We start from the raw sequence: 24,922 nt of genomic DNA on the forward strand, positions 1-24,922 counted from the left end.
GGAAAATATTTATTGTATTTTTACTTCCGCAACTCCACTTTTGTGCTCGATGGAAGTGAATTGGGCCGTAACACTAAAATACACATTTCAAATTATAGCAGGAAGACTTAAACATAATACATGTTTTTATGTATTTATGACGGTGTAAAGTTACATAACGAGATTACAGGGTTTCGTTGCCATTACAATGAAGTTGAAATGCTGGATCTAACTTGATACGGTAATGTTTAGATAACTAAAATCATATTAACATGCATAACATTTATGTCTTTTGGCTTTATTTTTGAAACTGTGTACTTTATAATTTATGTACTGGCCCCATTCATTTCCACTGTAAGTGCCTTACCGTAACCCTGATTTTTGAATTTTTTTAAATAAAGGAGGGATGTCAAAATAATTATTTGTAGAAATCAACAATATGCCAAAAATGCTGTTAACTGAGATTGTATTCAACCTGGAATATTCCTGTAAAATAAGCCAAAGAACACATTACGGATGTTACATTAATTATTTTATTACAGAAACCCACCCACACCCTGCACAGAAAAGCATAACCTAAAAAAACAAACACATATTTTAGATAAGTGACTAAAGCAATTGCTGCACAAAAAACAAATTCTCTGATAGCGTTGACAAAGATCATATTGCCCTGAAATGACCTGCGTTCTTAAAACAATGTCTCTTGGACATTATTAAAACTCTTATATAATAGAAATAAATTGTCAACAATTATTTATGACTATTCTTAACATATTCCCTGTCATACACCAGTTTCTGGAAAATGTTAGGTCTAATTTGTTTAGCTGTGGTCAAACTTGGTGGGAACAATAGTGGAAGTTTAATTCATGAAAATTATGTTTTCAATCGCACATTTCTTGACACTAGCAAAATGCTCTACTAACTATTAAAGAAAAACCAAGTCAAGCATACAACACAAAAGCATAAAATTCAGACGCTCCGTATTCATCAGTTAGACTGATGAGTACAGAGTAACAACAAAAGCGTGTTTCAGTGTGTTATAATGTTGACATTATTCAAGTCAATACAGATGTTAAAACGTGTTGTATAAAAGGCAAATAATTTTGGAGCTATTCAAACTTGTCCCTACAGTAAAGATAACAGCAATAACAAATCAACCGAACACAATGCAAGTTTTATTTTGCATTAAATTATTCTCCTCTGTGAATGTAATTAAATTGTAATCATTTATAAATTTATTTATTTTTCCTCCAGTAACGAGCTTTGCCAAAGGTAAACATCACAAATAGCAAAATCATGATCCCCAATGAGTCATGACACACCATGAAGTCGTAAAACTGCATTAATCATTACATCTAAAATTCATAGTTTGGTTTTTATGAGGCACATTTTTAAACAGTTCAATTCAAAGTTAAAATGAAAATACCCTTTCTACAGTACTGGATAACGTTGATTTCTAAATTATCCAAGTCAGTACAATTGAGAATTCCTTCTGCAATATCGAATAGTGATTGCAATACAATGCATGAAACGAAGGTAAAAACAGACCCAATTCAGAGTAATAACCATTTGAAATACAGTCTAATTAAAATATCCATACTCCTCAGCACTCATGGTCATTGGTACAGTGGACTTTCTCCACACAAACAAAAAACTTTGCATATATGAATGATTTTACATTTCACAAAAATGTCACTCTTTACTACTAAACATAACGATCATTGTTATACACGAAGTCATTGGTTTGTCCCATTGCACACAATCATATAATCTGTGAACAATCACAGAAACTTTCTTCAAAAACTTCTATGCTGCAGCAATTCAAATACTGCTACAAGACCCCAAAATTTGTATCTTACATTAAAAAAATATGTGAATGACATGGTGCTTTAAATTATTGCTGATGCCATTATAGATGAATGGTAATCATTATATTAGTATGAGTCTTGTGATGGTCAATACCAAGAGAAGCTAGATTAAAATAGATAAACAACTGTAGAACACACACAAACACATTACTTCCTGCTCATATACAATCTTTCCATTGATCTGCTCATTACAGATGCTCTTTCTGCAAATCAGTTGATGTGTAAAATTTCACACCCTTGCAAATTTCTGTAAAACCATGAGACATTTAGAGGCTTGTGCATATTCTAAGTGCATATAAGGTACAAAGCAAATTGCATATTTAAATACTCATGTCAATATGATATAAAGCGCAAATGCTTCTAAATACAAAATTTGCAACATGACTTGCAGTGGTGCTAAGCCATCCACACTGAGCTGGCCCTCAGCAGTTCTGCTTTTCACCACAGGGGGCTCTCTGCCAGATCTCTGCATGAGAACATAACAGGACAAGTATGACTTTGGGAAGAAATCAAGAATTTGTTCCTGGAGTATGGAGATAGAATTGTTGCATATTAACATACAAATGGAAAGAGATTCACAAATAGAAAGTTGGTTCACAAATAAATTGAGTGAGATTGACAAATAAATGTAAGGTGTTTCACAAAAATGAACTGAAATCACAAATAAAAAGAATAAGGTTTATAAATATATATTAGGAGTTTCACAAAAATAAAGTGAATTTACAAATATATTTTTTAACTCGCAATCACAACTCTGTCCATCATTCCTTTGTGAATCGTGCACATTTATTTGTGGATCGCTACATGCATTTGTTGATTTTCAAACAAATCTAGCTCAAAGAAGTGCACGCAAATCTACAAATAGGTGGACTCCGCCCATCGTCTACTCAAGCCAATCAGATAACGGCTGCATTACTCTTACCAATCGTAGCACGTTCCATCTTCAACCAATCATGCTTAGTTTTACTTTCAGGGCAGGACCAGAGTCACAGGGGGTTAAACAGCCCCTATGTTATTATTAATAATTCTTAATTAATTTCATACTTTCGTGTTCCACAGAAAAAATGACAGAAAACATGTTAACCCACATCAGGGTGAGTAAACAAAGACAGAATTAAAACTATTCTAATAAGAGCCTTTTAAAAAAAAACAAAAAAAACATGTGAAACATATAACAAAATGTTGCGATTTATATCATGCTAGCAACATTTTTATTTAATATGAATACACTGTAACTCCGGAATGCCTGTCAATGAAGAAACTTGCCAGCATATATTGGTGTAGTTATGGCATCTAACAGCAGGTGCTAACTGCCAATTCTAATCAACCAAATCTTGACCCCCTGGAAGAAATGGAGTATTTATAGATGGCAAAGCAGGACAGAGGGTGAAAAAGATGGAGTAAGAGAGGGAAACTGAAGGAGGGGTGTGAAAGAGTAGAGTAAGGGGAGAGAAAGAAACACGGTGAGGGAGAGAAGTGAGGGAGAAAGGGTTTTAATGATGCTGAAAATTGGCCGGGGAGCGCTGACTACCCTCTCTGTAAATCATTGCTACAGCTTCCTGTCAACATGTCCGTCCTCTTGTCCTCCCCACACAGAACTCACCCTATCCTTTCTCTCACTCTCTTTCACTCCTCCCTTCTCCCTCACAACCTTTATGAGGTGGTATTCAAAACTTCCATCTCCTCACCATATTCCGACTGTCACCATAAAGGCCTAGATTAGCACATGTGAGTGTGCAAAGACAGAAAAAGAGACAGACCGTGACAGGGAGATATAAAGTGAGGCGTTTGGGAGAGAGAAGGGTCGAGTGTTTTTTGCGACAGTGACATATTTACTTATGTGGGTTGTGTAAGAGTACATGTGAAAATCTATCTGAGCCTGTGTCTGCAGGTCAAAGATAACGATGGTGTGACTGATGGGGTTTATAGACACAAAATGTGTGTTTGTGTATGCTGTACCCGAGGGTAGCGTCTCTTTTGTGAGGCAAGAGAAGGTCCGTCTCCTCTCCAGAGCTGTGTCCACCTGACAGAGTGGCTTCATACTCTTCCTCCTGCAAAACACACACACATAAGAATAAAGGGCCACATGACTATTATTCACAGCAAGTCCTTGGCACAAAAAACAAGATTTTTAATACAAGATTCTCGTTAACACTAACAGAATATTGCTAGTATTTGAAGGCTAGGACGGTTTAAAATAATCGTTTAGATGACAACAAAAAAACCTTGCCAGACCATTAAAAAAAAATCTGATTTCATGCATTACATTTCTTCACACCATGTCTGAAATATCACTCTGCGAAAATGCACTGGTTTGTTTTACAGGTTTTTTTTTTTATTGTTGAGGCAAGTTTGATTGATTGATTAATTTTTATACTTGTTCGGATGGCAAAAAAAAAAAAAAGAAAAGAAAAAAAGAATCACTGTCCACCCGGAGATTGACAACAAAATTTTTTTGTGAATATCTGATCCTTTTTGTTGTTTAGTCGCATTGGACTTGGTATATATTAGGCATGTGTTGACCAGTCCAGTGATTCCCAACCGGGGGTATGCGGGTTCGTGAGCATGTTCTAGGGGGTAAGCGAAAATAATTAGATTTTTCTATGTTGAACTTATATACGACTTAAAATATAAATAACAGGAATTAAGGCTGAGTAAAAAATACAGATTTTCTAATCAATCTTAATATGAATAATCTCGATACCCTACTCCAGGTTAGAAAACTAAATTAAACTAATTTTGTGAAATCTCATTACTAAAATCATGTGTGCATGCTTTGAAAAGAGAAAGTAAACCTATAATCACTGATGTGATTGCATGTATAATTAGAACTTAGGTACAATTATTATGTTTTATATGTTTGGAGAGGCTTTGTCTAAACAGTTGAGGTGTTTTTGGACATTAGGATAAATTATTTTTGTTATGCTATGAAGTATCAACACAAAAGTTTACTCAGTTACCAGTGACATGATTGGGAACAAGACAAAAGCATTTTTTCAGATCAAACTTATTCATACCCTGAGGTATATAATATATAGAAATACATAAATTTGGCTAGTTTTTTTATTCTTTTTTTTTTTTCTTTCTGCAGTTTCTTAAAAATGATACCAAACATTTGATCCTCTTTAGTTTTTTGTAGAGTTACAAGCATTTAATTTGGGCAAGCCAATGAAACAGGATTTTTTTAAACTATACAACCAAACAGCTGATAATCTATTCAACAAAATATGCAGATTGTTCCCTACAATGATTTTTATGTAACCCCAATTATAGCATTTTTGGATGTACTGTGGTAACCTGGCGATAACAAACCCTCACCGACTCAGAGCTGTGAGAGTGTGTATGAGTGTTGGTCTGGTGCGGAGAGGACAGAGGCGCAGGTTGGCTGATGACCACTCTGTCCATGTTGGAGGGGTGTCTGGGAGAGGGTGGTGGGGTGGCTGGGAGCAGCAGGTCAGCCTGGGGCTGCTCGCACAGACTGTAGTTCAGAGGCCCAGAAGAGTGTGCGTCCTGCAAGGCCTCAGGATTCTCATCCTCCGAATCAGACAGCAGTGGGCTCTCAGCACGGCCTGCAACCAAGGATGACATAGATAAGCTATCAATCAGATAAAACGAAGAGTCCTGTTAAGCTATTATGTATTATTTTCTTGATCTGCATAATTCAACGTGTAGTGTTGTGTTGTGCTCTGCTGCTGAAAGAAATGTTTTAAAATGATGTGCTCAATTGCGTTTTTCAATGTTGTTTTTTACCATATTGAGCTGTCTCATACAGTAAGAAGTCTGGCTTTTTGTAGCACAGGTGTTGCAAATATTTGACGTTCTGATATATTTCAGGTTGCAAACAGGACTTTGTGACTGTTACACATGATTCCAGATTGTTCTTCACATGCAAGCCAGGCTCAGGGTTAAACTTCAACTGCCTAATTACACCTCTAGTTTAAGGATATCTAATTAACTTGCAACCAAATGTCTCAAACAATCTCTTGAATATATTTCAAAGATTCAATGCCATGAACCTCACAAACATTGGCAAGTACAGCAATTCACTGCAGCCTGAGAACTTGTAACAACATATGCACCCTGACTCTTGGAAACTGTTTAAAGTCAACCAATCTTATTGCAACCCACTTGTGATTTTGAGAAACTTTCCATTTTTGAGTGCAATATGCATCAGACAGTCAGTGAATGGTTGCTGGGTGTGCTGTCTGAAGCAGAGACTTGTTAAAAGTTAATTAGTCTATAATAAAGTGGTGTTCTATTAGATTGTTATGTAGTATAGCAGTGATGCATACTACTGCTACATGGGGTTTGTATGATAGTGTTGTATGGTCTTAAAGTGCTGTGTATTGGCATTGTGCAGGGCTGTATAACAGTTTTCCACAGTGATGTGTGGCTTATTATGATGTGGCTGTCTGCCGCCCTAGAGTTCTGTGGTATTGATGGTAATAAAGAGAGAGTAGCAAGACTCACAATAGTGTGGTTGTGTAGTGGTGTTTGTACAGAATTAAAGAAAGCACAGAGACTCACTGCTCTGCAGCAGGGCCGTCTCACTCCATTTAGAATCACTCAGCACCTCCAGCCTTCTCTCCAGTTGATGACTGTACTCCATCACTTCCTGCACACACACACAGTTAACAAACCTCCTATTGTATAGAATGAAATGAATGTCACAATGTAACGTTCAATATTTTCCACACTGTCTATCATCCTGGAAATACACCTTTATAAAGCTACAGTTCTGGGGTCTGCTGAGAGCTGAATTATATGTTGCTCTATGAGAAAAGCTAAAAGACCCCATGAAAACACCAACTGAGAACAGTTTTCTTTCCTGCTTTGAGGGGTAAGACGTATCAATGTGCTTGTCCCATTTTTAAATAACCAATAGGCTTTTGCGTACGTCACAGCTATGATCAATGATTTATTACTTTCTTTTCCTAGTCAAAGGCAGGTGATGTTAAGGGAAGGGACATTATAGCCTTTTTCCCCCACACAACCCCAGAACTTTCCCCTTAGGAACTTTCTAGATGAGAACTCTTAAGAGGAATGGCACACCCGAGGATACTTTTCCCTTTTGCATTCGCACATACAAAAGGAACCCCCATAGTGACATCATCTAATGCAGACTATTTTTCTTCTGACGGTGTTTGCATGCCCCAAAGTGTATTCAGGTTACAGTCTTTACACTGGGCGCATGAGACGTGCATGCTGTGCTTAGTCCCTGAAGCTGCGGTGAGAAGAGAGATGAGGAATTCATATTTTAACCACACAACATGCTGAATTAAGCGGAAAACATTATGAAAATGCACTATAAACCTATTTATCAACACAAGCTTTAACAATAAAGGCATTTACGACTCAACATAAAATACTGTACTGAACTACTCACCCATAAACATCTAGATGCAAATTAAACACGCAGTAACAGGTTTGCAACACTTTCCTCGTGTAAATAAGATTCCATGACGGTTAAGTATATAATACATTTTAATTACCTACTCTCGATAAACATCTTATTATGTCCTTTATCCCAGGAAAAATTAAATGTAGTTTATTTTCTGTAAAGTCACACAGTACAGATATGATGTAAACTCAAGCAGCAGGTCTGCTCACCATGGTTAGTTGTTATTTCTGTTAAGTGAATTGGAACATTAGTGCAATCCTCTGAGTAGCAGGCTGGCAGCTACAAGTTTTTTACTCATGCAGCTGCAGACTCTTGGCATTTCTCATTGCTTTGTGCATCATGTGTTTGACCAATCGCAGGTTGCAGCACCTACCACAGTCCCTCTTCACCCAAAAAGAACCTACCCTGGAGTAGGAGCTTAAATGTCCCTCTAAATGTCTTAAGAGGAATTATAGTTCCTCATATGCGTAAACAGTGGGAAAGGACCTACACCTATAAGATGAGGCATCAATATTTTTGGAACATTGCCCTGAAGAGAAAAACACATTTAAAATGTACAGTCTATCTGCTAAAAGGAGGACAATTATATCGGTAACACATACTGTATGTTCCTAGAAAAGTAGCCCTAACTCAAAAGGATGAATTTGGCCTTTTTTTTCCACCTACAGAATTTATGCAAGTATTTTAATAAATATACAAGCTTCACATTTCTGCTTTTAAATTGCCTGGCTTGCTTGGCTGCTCAATTTCCATTATAAGTATGTTTACTATCAGGAACACTCCTGTAAACCAGAGAGCTCAGCACTGTCAAAAACTCAATGAGCAAAACATACGCTTGAGAGACAGGTTCCAGCTGACGTTTAGGACAGGTACAACATGCCTTCAGGCTCAAGTGAATATGAAGGCTGTTTATTTGGTAAAATGTATAACCAAAGTGGTAAAAGCCTCCTCAAGAAATTTAATAAATAAATAAAACAAAAACACTTGCTGGGTGACCTGCAAGAAGATCCATAACCCCAAGTGTAAGACAGTTCAGCTGAAAGTGAACAGCAGAATCTTGCCTGTATTTCTGTCTGCAGCTGTTCCTTCTCTTTCTGTGCCACCCTTAAACTTGCCTTCAGTTCCTGCAGCTCACGGCGAGTCTCGCTCAGCTGAACCTGAGAACACACACACAAATTACACAATTTCACAAGATTAGTATAATCCTATCATGTGGCCTTTAAAATATTTGAATTTAAAATACATTGTAAACATAAACATTGAACACCTACATTACACAAATACTAGGGCTGTCAATCGATTACAATTGTTAATCAAATTGGTTACATGACATGCCATGTAACCAAAGAAAAAAACGACAGCTGAAAATAATGATGACAACGGTTCAGGAAGACATGGTGGATGTTTTTATTTTCTAATAATGTTTTGTCTCCTGCATCCCAATGCCCTTCTCTTGTGCTCTCTATATTTCATTGGCTGTTGCTCATTGCTGATCTCTCACTCATCATGACAGAGCACATGAGAGGCTTGATCGATTTCTTAAGCAACAATCCTGTGTTAAGCTCTTTGTGTAGCTTTACTATCACCTGTGGTAAGGAAAGCTGACATTTGCACTCTCACAGAAGCAGATATCTCATGTACCCATCCTGGATACAGTGTATTTTTATTGTATACAGTCTTCTTACTTTGTGTATACTGTATATTGTATATTGTGTTGTGTAACAAGATGTGTAAACTGTGTTATATGTAAATTAGATGTTTATTGTAATTGTCATTCTGCTATGTTGCTTGGAACAGCATCCAAGTCTTTCACCCACTGTTGCACTTGTGTATATGGTTGAGTGACAATAAAGGGATTTGATTTGATTTGGACCAGCAACCGATAGTTTAGTAGATAGATGGTTATAGTTAAAATAAAAATGAACAGTTGGTTCATACTGAATGTAAAGAGCCACTTTGTTAATAAATAAAAGACATAACATCAGTGTTTATCTTCTTTTTATGACAATTCTGCCATACAAAGTCTGTAACTACAGTAACAACAGCAACAAAACAGTTACTTGATTTTGGAGTTCACTGCAGTTCTCTCAAAAACTGGTTATAGTTCAGCCAGACCTGTCAGTCACAGTACAGTCTACAGAAACCTGCTTTTGGTCAAAATGAGAAGTTAGTGTTTTGTGACTCCTAGAGTCAGAATCGGATCGAATCGTGAGGTGCCTAAAGATTCCTACCCCTAGCTGTGCCTGTTTAACATTTATTTTTCACCATCTTAATTACTTTTTTAAAGCTTTATTTGCAGTTCACTTTAGTAGTCTTGCAGTGTGACTTATAAATACATTTTATAAACAGAAATATTTCATGCAGTTTCTCAAAATTTAGATAAACTGCTTTTATAATCATACAAGAACACAATTGTTTAAAAAATGTTTATTGTAATATGTCAGAACTGCTTGATGTAATTTCAATATTAACTACCCAAAAACCTAGCCTACATTAATCTATATTTAATATAATATAGCGTCGTGATATATAATTTTATTGTATTAATCAATACAGTAAGAATCTTTCTTGATTTGTTATTTTGATAGAGAATATTCTTGTTTACCCGATTGCAGTCTTTCTCTCGTCCCAGCTCCACCACCGCTTTCTCTCTCTCCATCCTTGCTTCCTGCAACATCTCCTCTTTCTGCTGGATCTCATCATTCAGTCTTTCCAGACACACTTTGTCCATCTGTAAATCCATTAAATCACTTCAGAGAACAGGGGTCTCAAAATATTGTTGTTATATCAGTATACAAGTCATATTTTATTAATTAGGCAATGACTAGATCCTCTAATTTTAACTGCAAGTGAAATACAAGGCATTATTATACATCCAGCAGCTGGACATTGGACAACATTAAAGTATTCTTAGCTTGATGTTTAAAAAATATTTAAAAAATTATAATTATATATATATATATGTGTTGTACACCGGTCTATTCTTGTAGTAACACGATGGCACATAACGAACCTTAAAATAAAGTAGTGTTCATAACTGACCTCAGACAGGGAATGTTTTCAACGATTAAATGTCAGGAATTGTGAAAAACTGAGTTTAAATGTATTTGCTTAAGATGTACGTAAACTTGTGACTTCAAATGTAGGCTGAACACTTGTGCCGAAAATAAATTTTCATAAAAGCTTTTAACTGATATAAAAAGTTCACATATACATACAGTATATGCAACATACTGTATATTTAAAATAAATGACAAAAATTTACATTTTCATAAATGTAAACATTTTTCTAAACACAATTTGTACATAAATGCTCAAATATGTGAACTCTAATTGTATTTGTTTGAATATGGTCATATATCAGAATGCAATAATTGCAACAGGCCAAATGAATCCTCATTCATTATTGTGTTTTTAGTCTACAGATTTTTTTAAACTTAGAGTTTAAAAAAAGTTCAATGCAAGAACTCAAAGTTCTTGCATTGTCTGAGGCAGAACATTTTAATAAAAAAAATAACTAAGGGTCTTCCAATACCCACGGGTTTCAACTAAATGTATGGTAGCATATAACAGGTATATAATGATGATTTGAGTTTTCACTGCAAAAAAAACTAAATAATTAAATCAGGAAAAAGTGCCACAAAATCCTGGTGGGACTGAATAGCAATAAAACAACTTGCATTTGTACCTAAAGACTCAAACTGAGGCTGCTAAAGTGTAAAATACACTTAAGCCCCACCCATTCCAGCAAAAAAGCTGTGTTTCCAGATCGAGAGGGAGAAGCAAAGAACGGTGACACATCAAGAGGGAGACGCAAAGAACGGTGACAAATCGAGAGGGAGACGCAACTAACTGATGCATCGAGAGAGAAACGCAAAGAATGGTGACACATCGAGAGCGAGACGCATCGACAGGGATATGCAAATAACAGTGACGGATCGAGACGGAGATGCAAATAACAGTGACGGATCGAGACGGAGATGCAAAGAACTGTGACGGATCGAGACTGAGATGCAAAGAACAGTGACGGATTGAGAGGAAGACGTAAAGAAAGGTGACGGATTGTGAGGGAGACGCAAAGATAGGTGACGGATCGAGAGGGAGACGCAAATAACAGTGACGGATCGAGACTGAGATGCAAAGAACTGTGACGGATCGAGACTGAGATGCAAAGGACAGTGACGGATTGCGAGGAAGACGTAAAGAAAGGTGACGGATCGTGAGGGAGACGCAAAGATAGGTGACGGATCGAGAGGGAGACGCAAAGAACAGTGACGGATCGAGAGGAAGACGTAAAGAAAGGTGACGGATCGTGAGGGAGACACAAAGAACGGTGACGGATCGAGAGGGAAATGCAAAGAACAGTGACGGATCGAGACTTGGAGAATCGTAACCTGCAAAACAACGTTCAAATTGTTGGAATTCCTGAGGATGAAGAAGGCAGAGAGATGGTGAAATTCCTAGATAGGCTCGTTCCGAGTCTGCTCGACATAGGCCACAAGCTGGAAATCGAGCAAGCTCACAGAGTTCCAGCTCAGAGATCCGCAGAGGGAGACAGGCCCCGATCAATTTTGGTCAAATTTCTGAGGGTTACGTGAGGTGAGGAGTAAAGGCAGCTTTCTTGGAAGAACCACGGCATTTTCTTGTACCCAGACTTTTTTACTTTACTCTGGATAGGGGCACCCGGCAGGGTTGCCCGCTTTCCCCATTATTGTTCTGTCTTGCCCTGGAACCATTAGCAGCCATTTTAAGAACGGAGGATGACTTTCCAGGGGTGGTGGAGGGAGGTGTGGCACATAAGCTTTTGCTTTACGCAGATTATATTTTATTATACGTCTCCAACCCTACTAGATCTATGCCTTGCCTCCACAGAATTATTCATTCCTTTTCTAAGTTCCCTGGATACAGAGATAATTGGTCTAAATACGAAGCTTTGGCTCTGATAGCATACAGCCCGGTAACAGCTTTTCAGCTGGGTGCCTTCCAGAGACCCAAATCGGGCATTAAGTATTTGGGTATTTTATTCCCAGCAAATTTGTGTGATTTAGTTCATTTTTAACCTTTAATAAAAAGGTTTTTGGGCAAGTGGGCTTCATTACATTTATCTGTGATTGGGAAGGTTAATGTAATTAAAATCAATTGTATTCCAGGAATAGAATAGGAAAGAGTTTGTAGTATGCAACAATAGAACGTATTATGCTACATTAACATATTTCATGTTAAATAAGAGTGGCAGCCAGTTATGATATCTGAAATAAATGTTTATTTTTTTAAATGTGGTGTTGAATTTTACATTAGATTACCTCAGAATTCTGCTGCAGGGTCTCTCTCTCCTGTGCCGAGCTTGCCCTGCCTTCTCTCAGAGCCAGGCTGGCATCTGCCAGCTGCAGTGTGAGCTGTGCGGCCTGTAGACGGGCTTGGTGAAGCTCAGCGTGTGCAGTGTCCCTCTGAGCAACCATGTCTTTCAGCTCTCCCCTAAGAGTCTCCACGCAGCATTCACTCACATTCAAATGCTCCTGAACACTCCGGAGTTCACCCAGAGCCACTTCATTGGCTGCCTGCTCCACCATGACACAGAGACATGATCATAACATGGTATCGGCTGATACAGCATTTTATACTCACTTTTGGGTACCACTGATCTTATGTGTAATGTACAAGCTGAGAATCAGAGGCAATTAGGGGATTACATATAGGATGTGCACTGTCTGTGCAATTGTTGGTCTATATACACATATAAAGGATGGATGTGTTTTCAGGTGTATTGCTGTTTTTTCTTACACCCATGAACATGCATTGTAAAGATGGTAAGTCAAACACAGTTCAACTTTTTTTATATATGTTATGCATTGCAGTGCATCATGCTCAATTTATATAAATTATGTGCTCAATCTAGCTGATTAAGTCTGGTGTTTACACAATGAAAGTCCAAAGAATGTGGGACTTCGGGGTGTGAAGACTGCTGTAATGTTACCTCTTTCTTGTGAGCACTGTTGAGTTTGTGTGTGAGGGTGGTGATGGTGTCTTGGAGCTGTAGGGCATGTGTATCTCTCTGGGCCAGTGAGTTTCTCAGACTCTGAAACTCTGCAGACAAACTGTGCAGCTCTTTCTCTGTCTGCTCCATTTTTAACTTGTATAAGACACAAAAATCACACAATTGTAAACTTTTGTGAACATATTTCTGTGTATGCTTATGCTGGACGTGAGTGTATATGATATAGCTGAGAACCTTCAGATTCTTGTGTGCATCCTCGTCTTCCTTCTTCTGAGCTGATACTTTCTTTGCTTGTTCCCTCATCCTACACAGAAATAGCACAAAAAAGGGCCAGTTATTCATATTTACATACACTTCAAATGTTTGATTTCAGTCAGAATAAAACAATCATTTGTCTTTTTAAAATTTCATGTAACGCTTTATTACGACTGATATTGTATCAGTCCAATTTTGGTGAAGTTGGGCAAAAATACCTAGATAACGGAGCTATGGGTGCCCCTGACCAAAGATTTTCCTAGTCGACTAGTAGTCGTTAGTTTAAGCCATTAGTCGACTAGTTGTCGCACATTTATGACATTAATTACTTAAAAATATATTTTTGGGAGGGCAGCAGAAAATGGTTTGAGTTCCAGGGCTGAGAAAGAATGTTATACGTTACTTTGCTAACACTGTTCTACATTACAGAGAAATACTAAACCATAATAATGAGCCTTTAAAATATATATTTTAGAAGCACACGCATGAAGCGAGCCACAGCCACACCGGCAAAAGTGGTAATGATCCTGAAAAATCAGCAAGGAGACTGTCTGAACATTTGGTTAATTTATTGAGAGAAATGCACATTAAGTTAAACATGCAGTGAGCAAGGTATTAATTTAGCTTCCCCACGAACACTTGGATAAGCCTAATAGCGCATATCTATCTAGGTTATCTAATGTTAGAGCGAGCGGCCATGCTAAGTGTTTTTTATGTAAAGTGCTATTTACATGCTTAAAATGATAAGTCATATTTGAGGTCAATGAATAATAAGCGAAAATGTCACCTTCTTGGGGTCATCCTTTACCCTTTCGAAATGATCCCACTCTTTGGATTTCCAGCCCGAAATAATGAATTACCGCATGGACCAGCCGTGTAAACGACCGTGTCTGTCCGTCACTGACTGCATGACTTCGCTACTTCCTGTGGAATTGTTTTTTTTTTCTGCGACCAACCAAAACTTGGTCGACCAAAACTCTTCTCATCGACTAACGTTTGATCAACTATTAGGGCAGCCCTAAGCTAGATAACTTATAACTAGATAACAGAGCCAATAAAACCATGTTCACATTTAATATAAACATCCATCTCTGGTGATCCAATCAGAAGGTGACAACACTAAATATAAGTTTTAAAGGGGTCCAAATTTCCTTAGACATGCATTATGATTCAGTCACCTTCATTCTGTGTGCCTATGATGACCAAATCGCGTTAGATAGATCAATGCATATTGGTGCACCCTAGACAAAATCAAATGACTACTTACTCATGTAATTTAAAGTGTTTTAATATCATTTGGTCATGTAAAGTGATAATTTGTGCCAAAACAAGGGTTTTAACGTTGGTAGCTTGGAACGGCTTTAAATTAAAACAACCACCCAATCAACTTGATGGAACAACTTTGGTATGTCAGACGTCAACATGTGAATTCAGTGACATGGTATATTTTTGCGACAGACTTTAAGTGATGTTTGTATGAAACCTTTGACATGGGTGCCATTTTTTATTTTCATGGTCGATGGCTGTGATGACAACATATGTGAATTTTGAGTCCACTTGTGAAAATGTTTCTATTTCGCATTTTTCTAATATAATCTTTTTTTTATTTTTTTTATAACAAATTATATTATCAGCATAACAGTTTGAGTGAAAAAATTGTGCAAAACCTGATGATTAAGATATAATCATGATCCTGCATTTGAATTTTCACAGAGCATCTTGTGAAAGTGCTTTAATGAAAGGAAACACGTCCTTTTGTACAAAATGAGTTAACACTGTTAATATCACGAAATTGTGTGGAATCTTAAATATTTCTTATATTATGTTAATCATGCAATCACTAGCACGCAAGCAACAGCCAGAGAGGAGCAGGCTATTTTATTTATATTAAGTTTTTTGCACCTGCATTCCAATCTACATCATGATGTAATCCTTCCTCATGATCGCAGTGTGATTTCATCAGCTGAGTGGGAGGCTAAATAGTATTAAAGTGTGACGAAACTCACACTGTGCATCATAAGCCAATCAACTCTTTAGCCCTTTTCGGTGAATCGCATCTTCAAAATCCTAAAACTTTATTTCCAGGTTTCATTTATATTTTTAGTGTACCTGTATGCTGGGTTGGAAATTTCAAGGATTAATAGTGGTATTTTCCTTATTTCATCACATGTTGTTCTGAAAACAAATGAAACACGGAATGTAGGCTGCATCCGGCCAACCTAACCAAAGCAAAGCGGGCGCATTTACTGGCGTGATTAACAGAAAGTGAAGCGCAGCCGGCTCCTGATGTGCATATGGACTGCACGCGCTGCAGGAGTCTGTTGGGTTACTGCAGTCTCGTCACATTTCAACTTTTTGTTTAGCCTCCCATTCAGCTCATGAAAACACGCTGCGTCATCATGAGGAAGGATTACATCAAGATGTAGATTGTAATGCAGGAGCGGAATTTATATAAATAAAATAGTCTGCTCCTCTCTCGTCATTGCTGGCGTGCCACTGATTACCTCTCCGTGTGCCAATGCTTGCCCCTGCCCAAGACAATTTAGATAAAATTTGATTACTGTATACAGGTCTGTGTCGCAAGTCTGTACACTTGCTAAAATGAGATGACAGAAGGCCTCTCTCACCTTTCTAGGTCAGTTTCTCTCTCCAGGCCTCTCTGGGTCAGTACTTTAATGTCCTCCTCTAGTTCCCTGATTCTCTGCTCATTAGCTTCTTTTTGAGCCAGGAGGGCTCTCTTCTCCTCTGCCAAGGCCTCACCTAAATTTTCAACCTCCTAAAAGAGAGAGGTATGGTGGTGGTGGTAAGATTTTTACGTTAAATCTTTTAGCAGTAAGCATACCACCAGTGTTTGAGAATCTATTAACCACAGTAAATACTTAAGACAGAATATACAAAATACACACACAAAACTATGACCCAGGGCTGACCACACAGGGTGATGGAATGAGTGCATTTACTCTACCTTCTGCTTTTTCTTCATCTCCTCTACTTTCACTGTATATTTTCTCACTTCCTCCTTCAGCTCGGTGATCTTTCTTTCCAGTTCCTTGCGGTGCTGCTCCCAGGAGCTTCTTTCTTTCTCTCTCCTTTCAGTCTCTCTATCCACGTTCTGGTCTGCTGCTTCCAGAGCCTTGAGCAGCTCAGCACGCTCTTTCAGACACTCCTGCAGGCGACTCTGTTAGTGAGATCCAAATATTAATAACAAGACCAAAAAGAAGAAGAGGAAAATAAAATCTACTTTTAAATGTGCTTTTCTTTCATTCTTTTCTTTCATTCTTTCATTAGGGTGTCTTTTAAATAAGATATTACCTCAACAGTAAATAAAATAAAAACCAAAGCTACATGAGTATATCATATTATGTCTGTATGGACAAGTAACCAAAGTCACTCCACTTCTCTGATGCTTCATTACTTTCAAAGTTGAATGTGGGATATTCAGACTTGATATCTGTGATCTCTGACCGTATAGGCATTTATTGCATGGCGCTCTGGAATACTTGATTCCGATTGGTCAATAGTCTCATGATTCCATATTTGAGGAACAACCGCACATCCAGGTATTGCAAGTCATCTTTCCTGCTTCTCGAGTCACTGTGCAATCTCTTTAAGTAAGCTAATAATAACTAAAATCATGTTTATTTATTTGGCAAGTAGTCTTGTAATATGCTTTACATCGGGGTCCTGATTACCCTGTCGTGGGTTGACAGGGGACCATACAGTCTCCCTTTCTTAATTGCCCAGTGTTAGGAATAATGTAAAAAGTACTTCAGTACCAGGTCGGTATTAAAATAAAAAAGATGTAACAATACCAATGTTTCTGCAGTACCAGTAGTACAGAGCACCGACTCTATCTGGTACCAGTGGCGCAGTATGACTGACACACAACTGCTTTAAAATGCTCACAGGCTTCATTTGAATGCGACCTAGGTTACTCATTTTACACTGAAACAGACAAGTAAAACTGTGTCCTACAGATAGATTAAGATTAAGATTCAACTTTATTGTCATTGTGCAAAGTACAGGTACAGAGCAAATGAAAATGCAGTTGTTTTCGCATATCCCAACTAAGCTGGGGTCAGAGCGCAGGGTCAGCCATGAAACAGTGCCCCTGGAGCAGATAGGGTCAAGGGCCCAACAGTGGTATCTTGACAGTGCTGGGGCTTGAACAATGAAAAATGCAATTACATGTTAAAAAGTTATATTTTGACTTATTACAATTTTAAGAATTTATTGATTAGACACCATTTTGTGGATTAAATTAAACTTTAAAACATGTTCTGAAAAATAATAATGATTACAAATAATTATATAAAAAAAACTAAACTTATGTCTTCAATAGCACATTATCATATTAGCATATTTAAGCTGTGTTATCGAATCTGGCGTTGAGAACCATGAAATTTCAATGGTATCGTTCTCGACTACTCAAATTTTGGAGATAGACAACACTAGTTAGGAAGATGACGTATAAGGAAACAAAACTGCAATGAAATCTCATGACTGCATACATCAATCATTACATCAGTGTGTTTTATGATAAAGCAGGGCATTCAAATTATACTTGTATTTAATCTAAATGCAAATTTGATCTTTAGAGCATGATTCTCATTACTTCAGAGGAGTAAATGTTTAAACTGAGCTTTAAATTTGTCTTTCACTTTGTTGATATCATGTATTGAAAATTGTGAATTTGTGCATGCATGTCAGCGCTTTTTCAAATTTGTTTTAGCGCAGCAGTTGAAAAGGCAGAACTTTTTTTACCCTAGAACTTCTTGGTTTCACCACACTGGCTTCGGGATCAAAAATCTATTAAATGTCCAATGTCATGTGTATACCATGATAATGGATGCTATGCCCCTGAATGAAGCCCTAGTACATATGAAATTAATGCAAATATTTTTTTCAGTATGACTATGAAAAATAGACAATGACGAAAATTGTCAGTTTTTCTAATGCAACCTCTACCTGTATTTGCAGCAACAGCTAACTAAAGTAAATATAAAGGCTTTGCATTCCATCTACAATTTCTCTCACTGTTTCATGCTCAGGTATCTAGTCAAAAAACAATCTGTTTAATTCAGTTTTTTCCTTTCTCCTTTGCCCAAACAATTGATAGGACTTTTGTGTCGCTCAATAATAAAAGATAAGCACTCAGGACAAAGATCTGTAGAACTACATCAGTGATTCAGTTGAATATAATATCTTGGTTGGACAGCTCAACACAGACTAGTGGCGCCTTAAGTAGTTCATGTGATTCTAAAACCGCACATTGTGGAAATTTTAAAAGGAGAGACTCAGTCTTATGTCTGTAGCCTTCTGTAGATTTAAGTATCAATAAACTACAACATCTCATCTATCTATTCCATTTTTACTCTCCCACTCACAAATGATGGTGCCCCTCAGGCCTGTGCAATTGGTCCACTGTTGTTACCAACAATTAAGTGGACAAAACAAAGCTCTGTTCTGATTCTTCAAATATGCCGTTGGCACTGCAATCATTGGCCAAATGACTGCTTATGATGAAGCAGAGATCAATTTAGGTGGTGCAACAATATCTTTGCCATGATACGTTTGTGCAAAAAGTTATTTAATCTACATATTCATTTAATATCTGTTAAATGAATATATATTAAATTTAAATGTGATGTTATTTCTAGTATTCACAAACTGTCCATCCATACTTTTAATACAAGCATACTATGATTCTTATCATTTGTTTCCATCTGACCTGCAGTAACTGGGCTCTGGGGATGACCAGCAACATGTCCTCGCCCACTTCCTCCCCCTGATCTTCCTCCTCTAGTGTCACCAGGTCTTCCAGGGGCTTCGGGGCAGAGAAGGTAAAAGCAGTACTGCGAGAACAAACCTCCCCCTTTCCATCCACATAAACAAATTGGTATTGCTGAGCACTAGGCCCTGGTAGGTAAGAAGCTGAAGCAGAGAGAAAAAGAGGAAGATTTGAAAGGCCACATGGTATTTAGAGCCCTTGTTTCATGGTATGCATGATCAATTATTATGATAAATAAAACAGTTGTTGTGAGTGGGCACTGCTTTTGAATACAGGCAAAGTACATTTGAATATTTCTTGTCTGGTTATATATGGTAAGTGGAGTTTAGAGATTTCCTACATGGTGAAAATGTAGACTGTGGCATTGCTGATGACCTCAACTGGTTTCTCTCTAAGGTCCTACACAAACTCTGTCTCTATCGACAATACTCACTGCAAATTACAATGTAGCCATTCTGCATTATGCAAACACGGCTAGGACGATACTTTTACTGACTTGCTGAAATGCTTGTGCACAGTCAAAAGAGCTTTAACTCAAGTCTTATGTTACCTTGAAACTGCAATATAGCTAAATAGACTAAGAAACCTACATGCCAAGCCCCAAAATGCAAGCAATAATTGACTTAGGTGAGTTAATAAAAGTATTGACGAGAGTTTCTGCAAGTAGCTAGTAACTTTATGAGCATCTGCAACATAAAACATAATTTAAGTTGAATGGCGTGGTAGTCTAACCCTTGCTGATGTAAGAAATGTAAACGATTCAAATAAACATTCAAACTGTTAGGGTCGGGCGATATCACTAGACATGATAAACTAGTAGAAATGTGAAAACCTGTGTACATTTTGGATTATCGTCTCTATTGCGGTTATGCAAAATCGCCACTCTGTGGCAATAAAGGTGCAACTCATTCTATTCACGTTACACTTGGCGGTCAGACAAACACATTCTGTCAGACAAATGGAGAAGGAAGGCAGAGTGACTTTACGTGAGACTGAGAGAATTGACGAAACAGGGTTTTTCAGGCAGCATATTATGATAAAATGTATTTAAAACCAGATAGTCAAACAAGAAAAAAACAAACAAATGAAACTATGTCAAGATCCAAATAGGAGAAAATGATAAAAGAGGAAGTAGTTTTAATTTATTAGGTATTTAATTCATTAACTGGTTTATTCAAAAATGTGCATTACAATATGGTTATATACTGAATATATAAAAAAAAAATATTTGTTTTTAGTTTTTTTTAAGAACATTTTAACTTTATCATGATTTAAATCATGATATAAAATTATTCATATTGTGATAAAAGATTTCGGTCATATTACACACCCCTACGGTTTACTAAAGCAGTGTTTCCCAACCACTAGTGTGCCGTGAAAGATTGTCAGGTGTGCCGTGGAAAAGATTTCTCAAAATAAATCAGGGCTCCGGACTGAGACTACTTTTTCAAACATTTTGCCTAACAATGCGATTAAACTTTGCAAGAGGTCACATTGGTGCTACTACAAAGTTGGCTGACTCTCTGGTTGTGCTCTGTCGTTTTTTGTTCCGTATGAGAAATATCAAACGGCAAATGTTCCAAACGCGAAGCGAAACAGCTTTACCCGGATCAGTCAGCGCTGCTCAATCAGCGCAGAGACGTGCATTTACACGTGGACCGGTCTCGAGCGCTCAGCCACGCAGATCATCATAAACAGAGCTGCGAGAAGCACGGGCTGGGTCACGAATTTGGCATTGATTATTTGTTTAAAACCTCTATGAAAGCCTATAATTTGTCGACGATTAAACCAGTTTAAAATTGTTCTAAACTTCCCCAACATTCTAAACAGCATTGAAAAAGAATAAAGGAGAAATCTGCACAATGAACAGACACAAATTGTAAGGTTTCAATCCACACATCACAGATATTAAAAAAATATATATTTACCATGAACTTACATCAATATAGTAGTGAGAGAATACAATTTAATTTCTGGATGTGTTTTTCTTCTGAAAAATATTTGTATAAAAATGCTTTGTATTCAGATGACTGTATTTTAATCATCAAGATCCTGATGAAAAGAAACCTATAAAGAAAACAAATTTTCTTTCAGTTGGACCGGTGCTACCACTCTTAAATGTTAGTCTAGAGTATTGTAAATAGATAAATAAAATGTGCAACATTGCAATAATTAATTTGCAAGAACAAATCTAAAAATAAGAAAAGATGCAAATGTGTTGTTTTATTCACTACCCAATAAGCTGTGATCTCATTATACAACAAACCTACGTGACTTGCGTTTTTTGCATAGCCGAATTTCAAACATTAAAGAGTAAACACGCAACTAAAATGGACTGAAAACATGGAAGTTCATGAAAAGGAAAACTATCAACGATGGTTATGTGGGACAATGGTGTGCCGCAGGATTTGTTTAATTGTACAAAAGTGTGCCGTGGCAGAAAAAGGCTGGGGAAACCCTGTACTAAAGAAAACATCTATAGCAACTTGCACATCTTCTAATGAATTTCCTGCAGTTTCTCAGAGGAAATTGTACTTTTTAATATATTTTTTTTTCCTCCAGAACTCAATGTGGCTACACATATATTGAATATTCCTCACATTTAGCCACCAAAACTAAAATAAGTGGAACAAAATCACTAGCTCATGTATGATGCGGCGAGTGACAATATGGCCGATGTTGTTTGTCACTAATATGCAAAGAGAAAACGGTTGTATAATCCAGGACAAAATATATATATTATTTATTAATAAACAATGCAAATTTTAGTTTCATGGCTGTTAAATTTACTGGGGAACAGTTCAACAGATCATGGTAATGGCAACGACAAGTTTAAAGGTTGGGTACATACAAAACTGATAAAATGTATACCATGAATGAACTTTAAATGTCAAAATAATTATTTTGAACCCTGCCCTGCATTCTAATAACTAGCTACAGGATGAATCCTCTGTGGTGCTTTATCTGTTTTAATAGCCATTTGAGGACAAGCATTAGCTAATTTACTGAATGCACTTCAGTGCATGAGACCAGCAGTCTGGTGAATCAATAAAAGAAACTGTAATTAGCTCCTTCAATGTCCCTAAAGCAGTTCATTCTTTATTCATACTATACTGAAACCATCAGCTGACTTTCAAGTGTTAGTGAATGCCAAAATCAATGCTCAAGAGACCTTGGAAATTAACACAGCAGTTGACAAACATCCCCTCTTTGTAGTTGGATGGAGCTACTGCCCACACAAACGTATGGTAGTCCCTTACTGACGACCAACCAACCTGAGGGTAAAAGAAAATAAATCAAATGTAATTAACCAGAGGAGCTACATCAATGCAGGAAAACAACCCTACATATGGCTCGTGCTTACCTTGAATAGTCCAATCCAGTCGTTACTGGCCCATGCGTGCTGTGAGTTGATGGTGTAATGACAGTCCACTCTGCTCCGAGGGAAGTAGCAACTTCCGACATTCTGAAATTCCACCCCCCATGTCTTCTCCATGGCAACAGAATAGTTATGTACCTGAGAAGATAACATGCCATTTCAGTGAAGTGTCCTTCAGTGTGACATGGTATACCTCAAAATTGTTATACATGCAGTTTTTACAATATCATATTGATTGAGGAGTCTCTCATGTAGTCACATGGAATATTAGTATTTTTATAATATTAGAATGTTGCATCACAATACTACTGAGCAGCAAACAGGTTGATGATTATAAATATGAAAAAATCTTGAAAGAAATAATGACGATTTACAGCATCTAAAATACACCTTTCATACATATAAGTGCATGTGAGGGCAAAGGTCAATATCAATAGAGTAGCATCCCTTATCTTAGATATTTTATCTGTCTAGTTATTTATCTCTATCTATATATGTGCTAACCATCTACTTATATCTACAAATATATATGATTTAAGATAATGCTGGTCTGAAGAGTATTTTAAGCTGGCATTACATTAATTACAGCATTTAAATGAACATTGTTTTTCAGGCTCATCTAAGACAGAACAGTGGGGGAAATGTGAAATGTCTTGCGCAAGTGATGAGGAATATTTTGTTATGTTAAAATGGATAGCGAGTGCCTAAGGATGACTGATGAGTGCAGCCTCTCTCTCCCAGACACCGATAAGATCTCGGCTGTCAAGTGTTACAGACACTGTGACTGACTGTGTGTGAACACATTGATTACATGCAGTGACAGGTGGGTGCATCATTGGCACATCATAATAGTCCATGCACTCCATATTTAGACTCTCCATGACTTTACAACAGACCAAAGATTGCACAGTGTCTAATGAGTCTACCCTTGCTTTATTTAGAGTCCAAAACAACCAGGCCAGGTCTTAAAACTCTGTAGAACAGTGGGTGAATGTCATGAAAACAGGTCGCATTTTACCTTAAAATCTAAAATAGACATGCATAGAGAAAATCAAGCCTTTTTAGGGACTATTAAAGGTGCACTCAGTAACTTTTTGTTTGTGTCATCTTGGACTTACAGTGACACTTAGTGGTGTGGAAGCAGCATCATTCAAAGTCAATAGTTTTCAATTACAGATGACATTGTAGAAATGTATTGTTTACAATCAGCCATGAATAATTTAATCCAAGAGTGAAAGTGTCCAATAACAAGACGGTTACTGAAATTAAGCGAGTAATATTCAGCAGGTCATGTGATTCTAAAATGGCAGCTCCCATGAGGGCGCCCCTGCCCCATGTAGAATAAAAACGTTTTTATAAGGTTACAGATATGACAAGAATCCTTATCCTCATGTGAGTGGTCATGATTTAATACATATATTTCAAATTTACAATTCATTTCTTTAAGAATAAAACTTTTTTAATGGGGGAAAAATGACTGAGTGCCCCTTTAAGTGATGTTATTTTTATTACAAGCGTATTTCAATTTACCGTTATGCCTCGATCTTTTTTTTATTTTTTGTAATTCACATTCGTCTCGATGGTCATTTGTCTTTAGATTTCCATTGCTCTGAGTCATTGTATATTACATTGCACAAAAAAAGAAAAGAAAAAGACCGTTAATACAGTTAATTGTCATTTATATAATAATAATAATAATAATCATACTGCATGTTTGCTATAATAATATGGTCCATGCATAGTTTACTTATTTATTTTTTGCTAACTTACAAAATAGCCTTAACCTTCACTTTGCAAACAACCGTGGATGTCGTTGCAAGCGAGGCCCAAAGTTAGAAACAAGCTCAAGTTACTCCGTGCAAAAAAGTCCTTCAGATCTGACACTTTATTACAACAATGCGATTAGTATGACACTTTAGTATGCACACTCACAGTTGAACTGCCTCAAAAGAGACATCCAATCCAATACAGATGTGACATGATTTGTGTCTTTACAGTAGCTGCGTGATACGGACCATGCTGCAGTTTTTTTCAGTTTTCTTTTTCTTTCTTTTTTTCCTTTGTGGAAAAAACCCGAAACCGTTGGATAAAATAACTCACCCGATTTTGCTTAGATGATCAGAACAATTTCCCCCCGAGAAACGATGTTCGGTAATAATGATGGAGAAAACACATCTATGAGACTGATGACAGCTGTAATTGAGACTAACACATTCGCCGAGATGAGCCGTGCCACGAACCTCTCACAACAATA

The 24,922-nt window shown here is 37.1% G+C and overlaps 1 protein-coding gene across 3 annotated transcripts; it reads right to left on the minus strand.

Moving 5' to 3' along the window:
• Positions 1-478: 478 nt before the first annotated feature.
• On the minus strand, positions 479-24,922 carry LOC127629015 (calcium-binding and coiled-coil domain-containing protein 1). Of its 3 annotated transcripts, XM_052106026.1 has the most exons (15): positions 24,769-24,922; positions 22,654-22,806; positions 22,462-22,564; positions 19,230-19,432; positions 16,464-16,676; positions 16,126-16,274; positions 13,478-13,547; positions 13,223-13,378; positions 12,552-12,806; positions 9,854-9,979; positions 8,310-8,405; positions 6,375-6,462; positions 5,166-5,416; positions 3,807-3,898; positions 479-2,313 (listed from the first exon to the last, which is right to left on the minus strand). In XM_052106026.1, exons 2-15 carry the CDS (start codon positions 22,783-22,785, stop codon positions 2,286-2,288), a joined length of 1,962 nt encoding a protein of 653 aa, XP_051961986.1. In that variant the 5' UTR covers positions 22,786-22,806; positions 24,769-24,922; the 3' UTR covers positions 479-2,285. The 3 variants fall into 3 exon arrangements, with proteins under 3 accessions (XP_051961986.1, XP_051961984.1, XP_051961985.1); XM_052106024.1 differs by having other exon boundaries at positions 13,223-13,547; XM_052106025.1 differs by lacking the exon at positions 24,769-24,922 and adding an exon at positions 24,199-24,261 and having other exon boundaries at positions 13,223-13,547.

Source organism: Xyrauchen texanus, chromosome 35 (assembly GCF_025860055.1).
Source record: "Xyrauchen texanus isolate HMW12.3.18 chromosome 35, RBS_HiC_50CHRs, whole genome shotgun sequence".
In the NCBI taxonomy this organism is placed as follows: domain Eukaryota; kingdom Metazoa; phylum Chordata; class Actinopteri; order Cypriniformes; family Catostomidae; genus Xyrauchen; species Xyrauchen texanus.

Bases quoted from the DNA above. Each gene is read 5' to 3' on its own strand.
- LOC127629015 (XM_052106024.1), bottom strand. From the start codon at position 22,785: ATGGAGAAGACATGGGGGGTGGAATTTCAGAATGTCGGAAGTTGCTAC. The intron at 13,548-16,125 runs GTGAGAGAGGCC...ATTTCTGTGTAG, and splicing joins AGAGAAACTGACCTAGAAAG to GATGAGGGAACAAGCAAAGA. The intron at 9,980-12,551 runs GTAATCTAATGT...ATGGATTTACAG, and splicing joins CCCTGCAGCAGAATTCTGAG to ATGGACAAAGTGTGTCTGGA.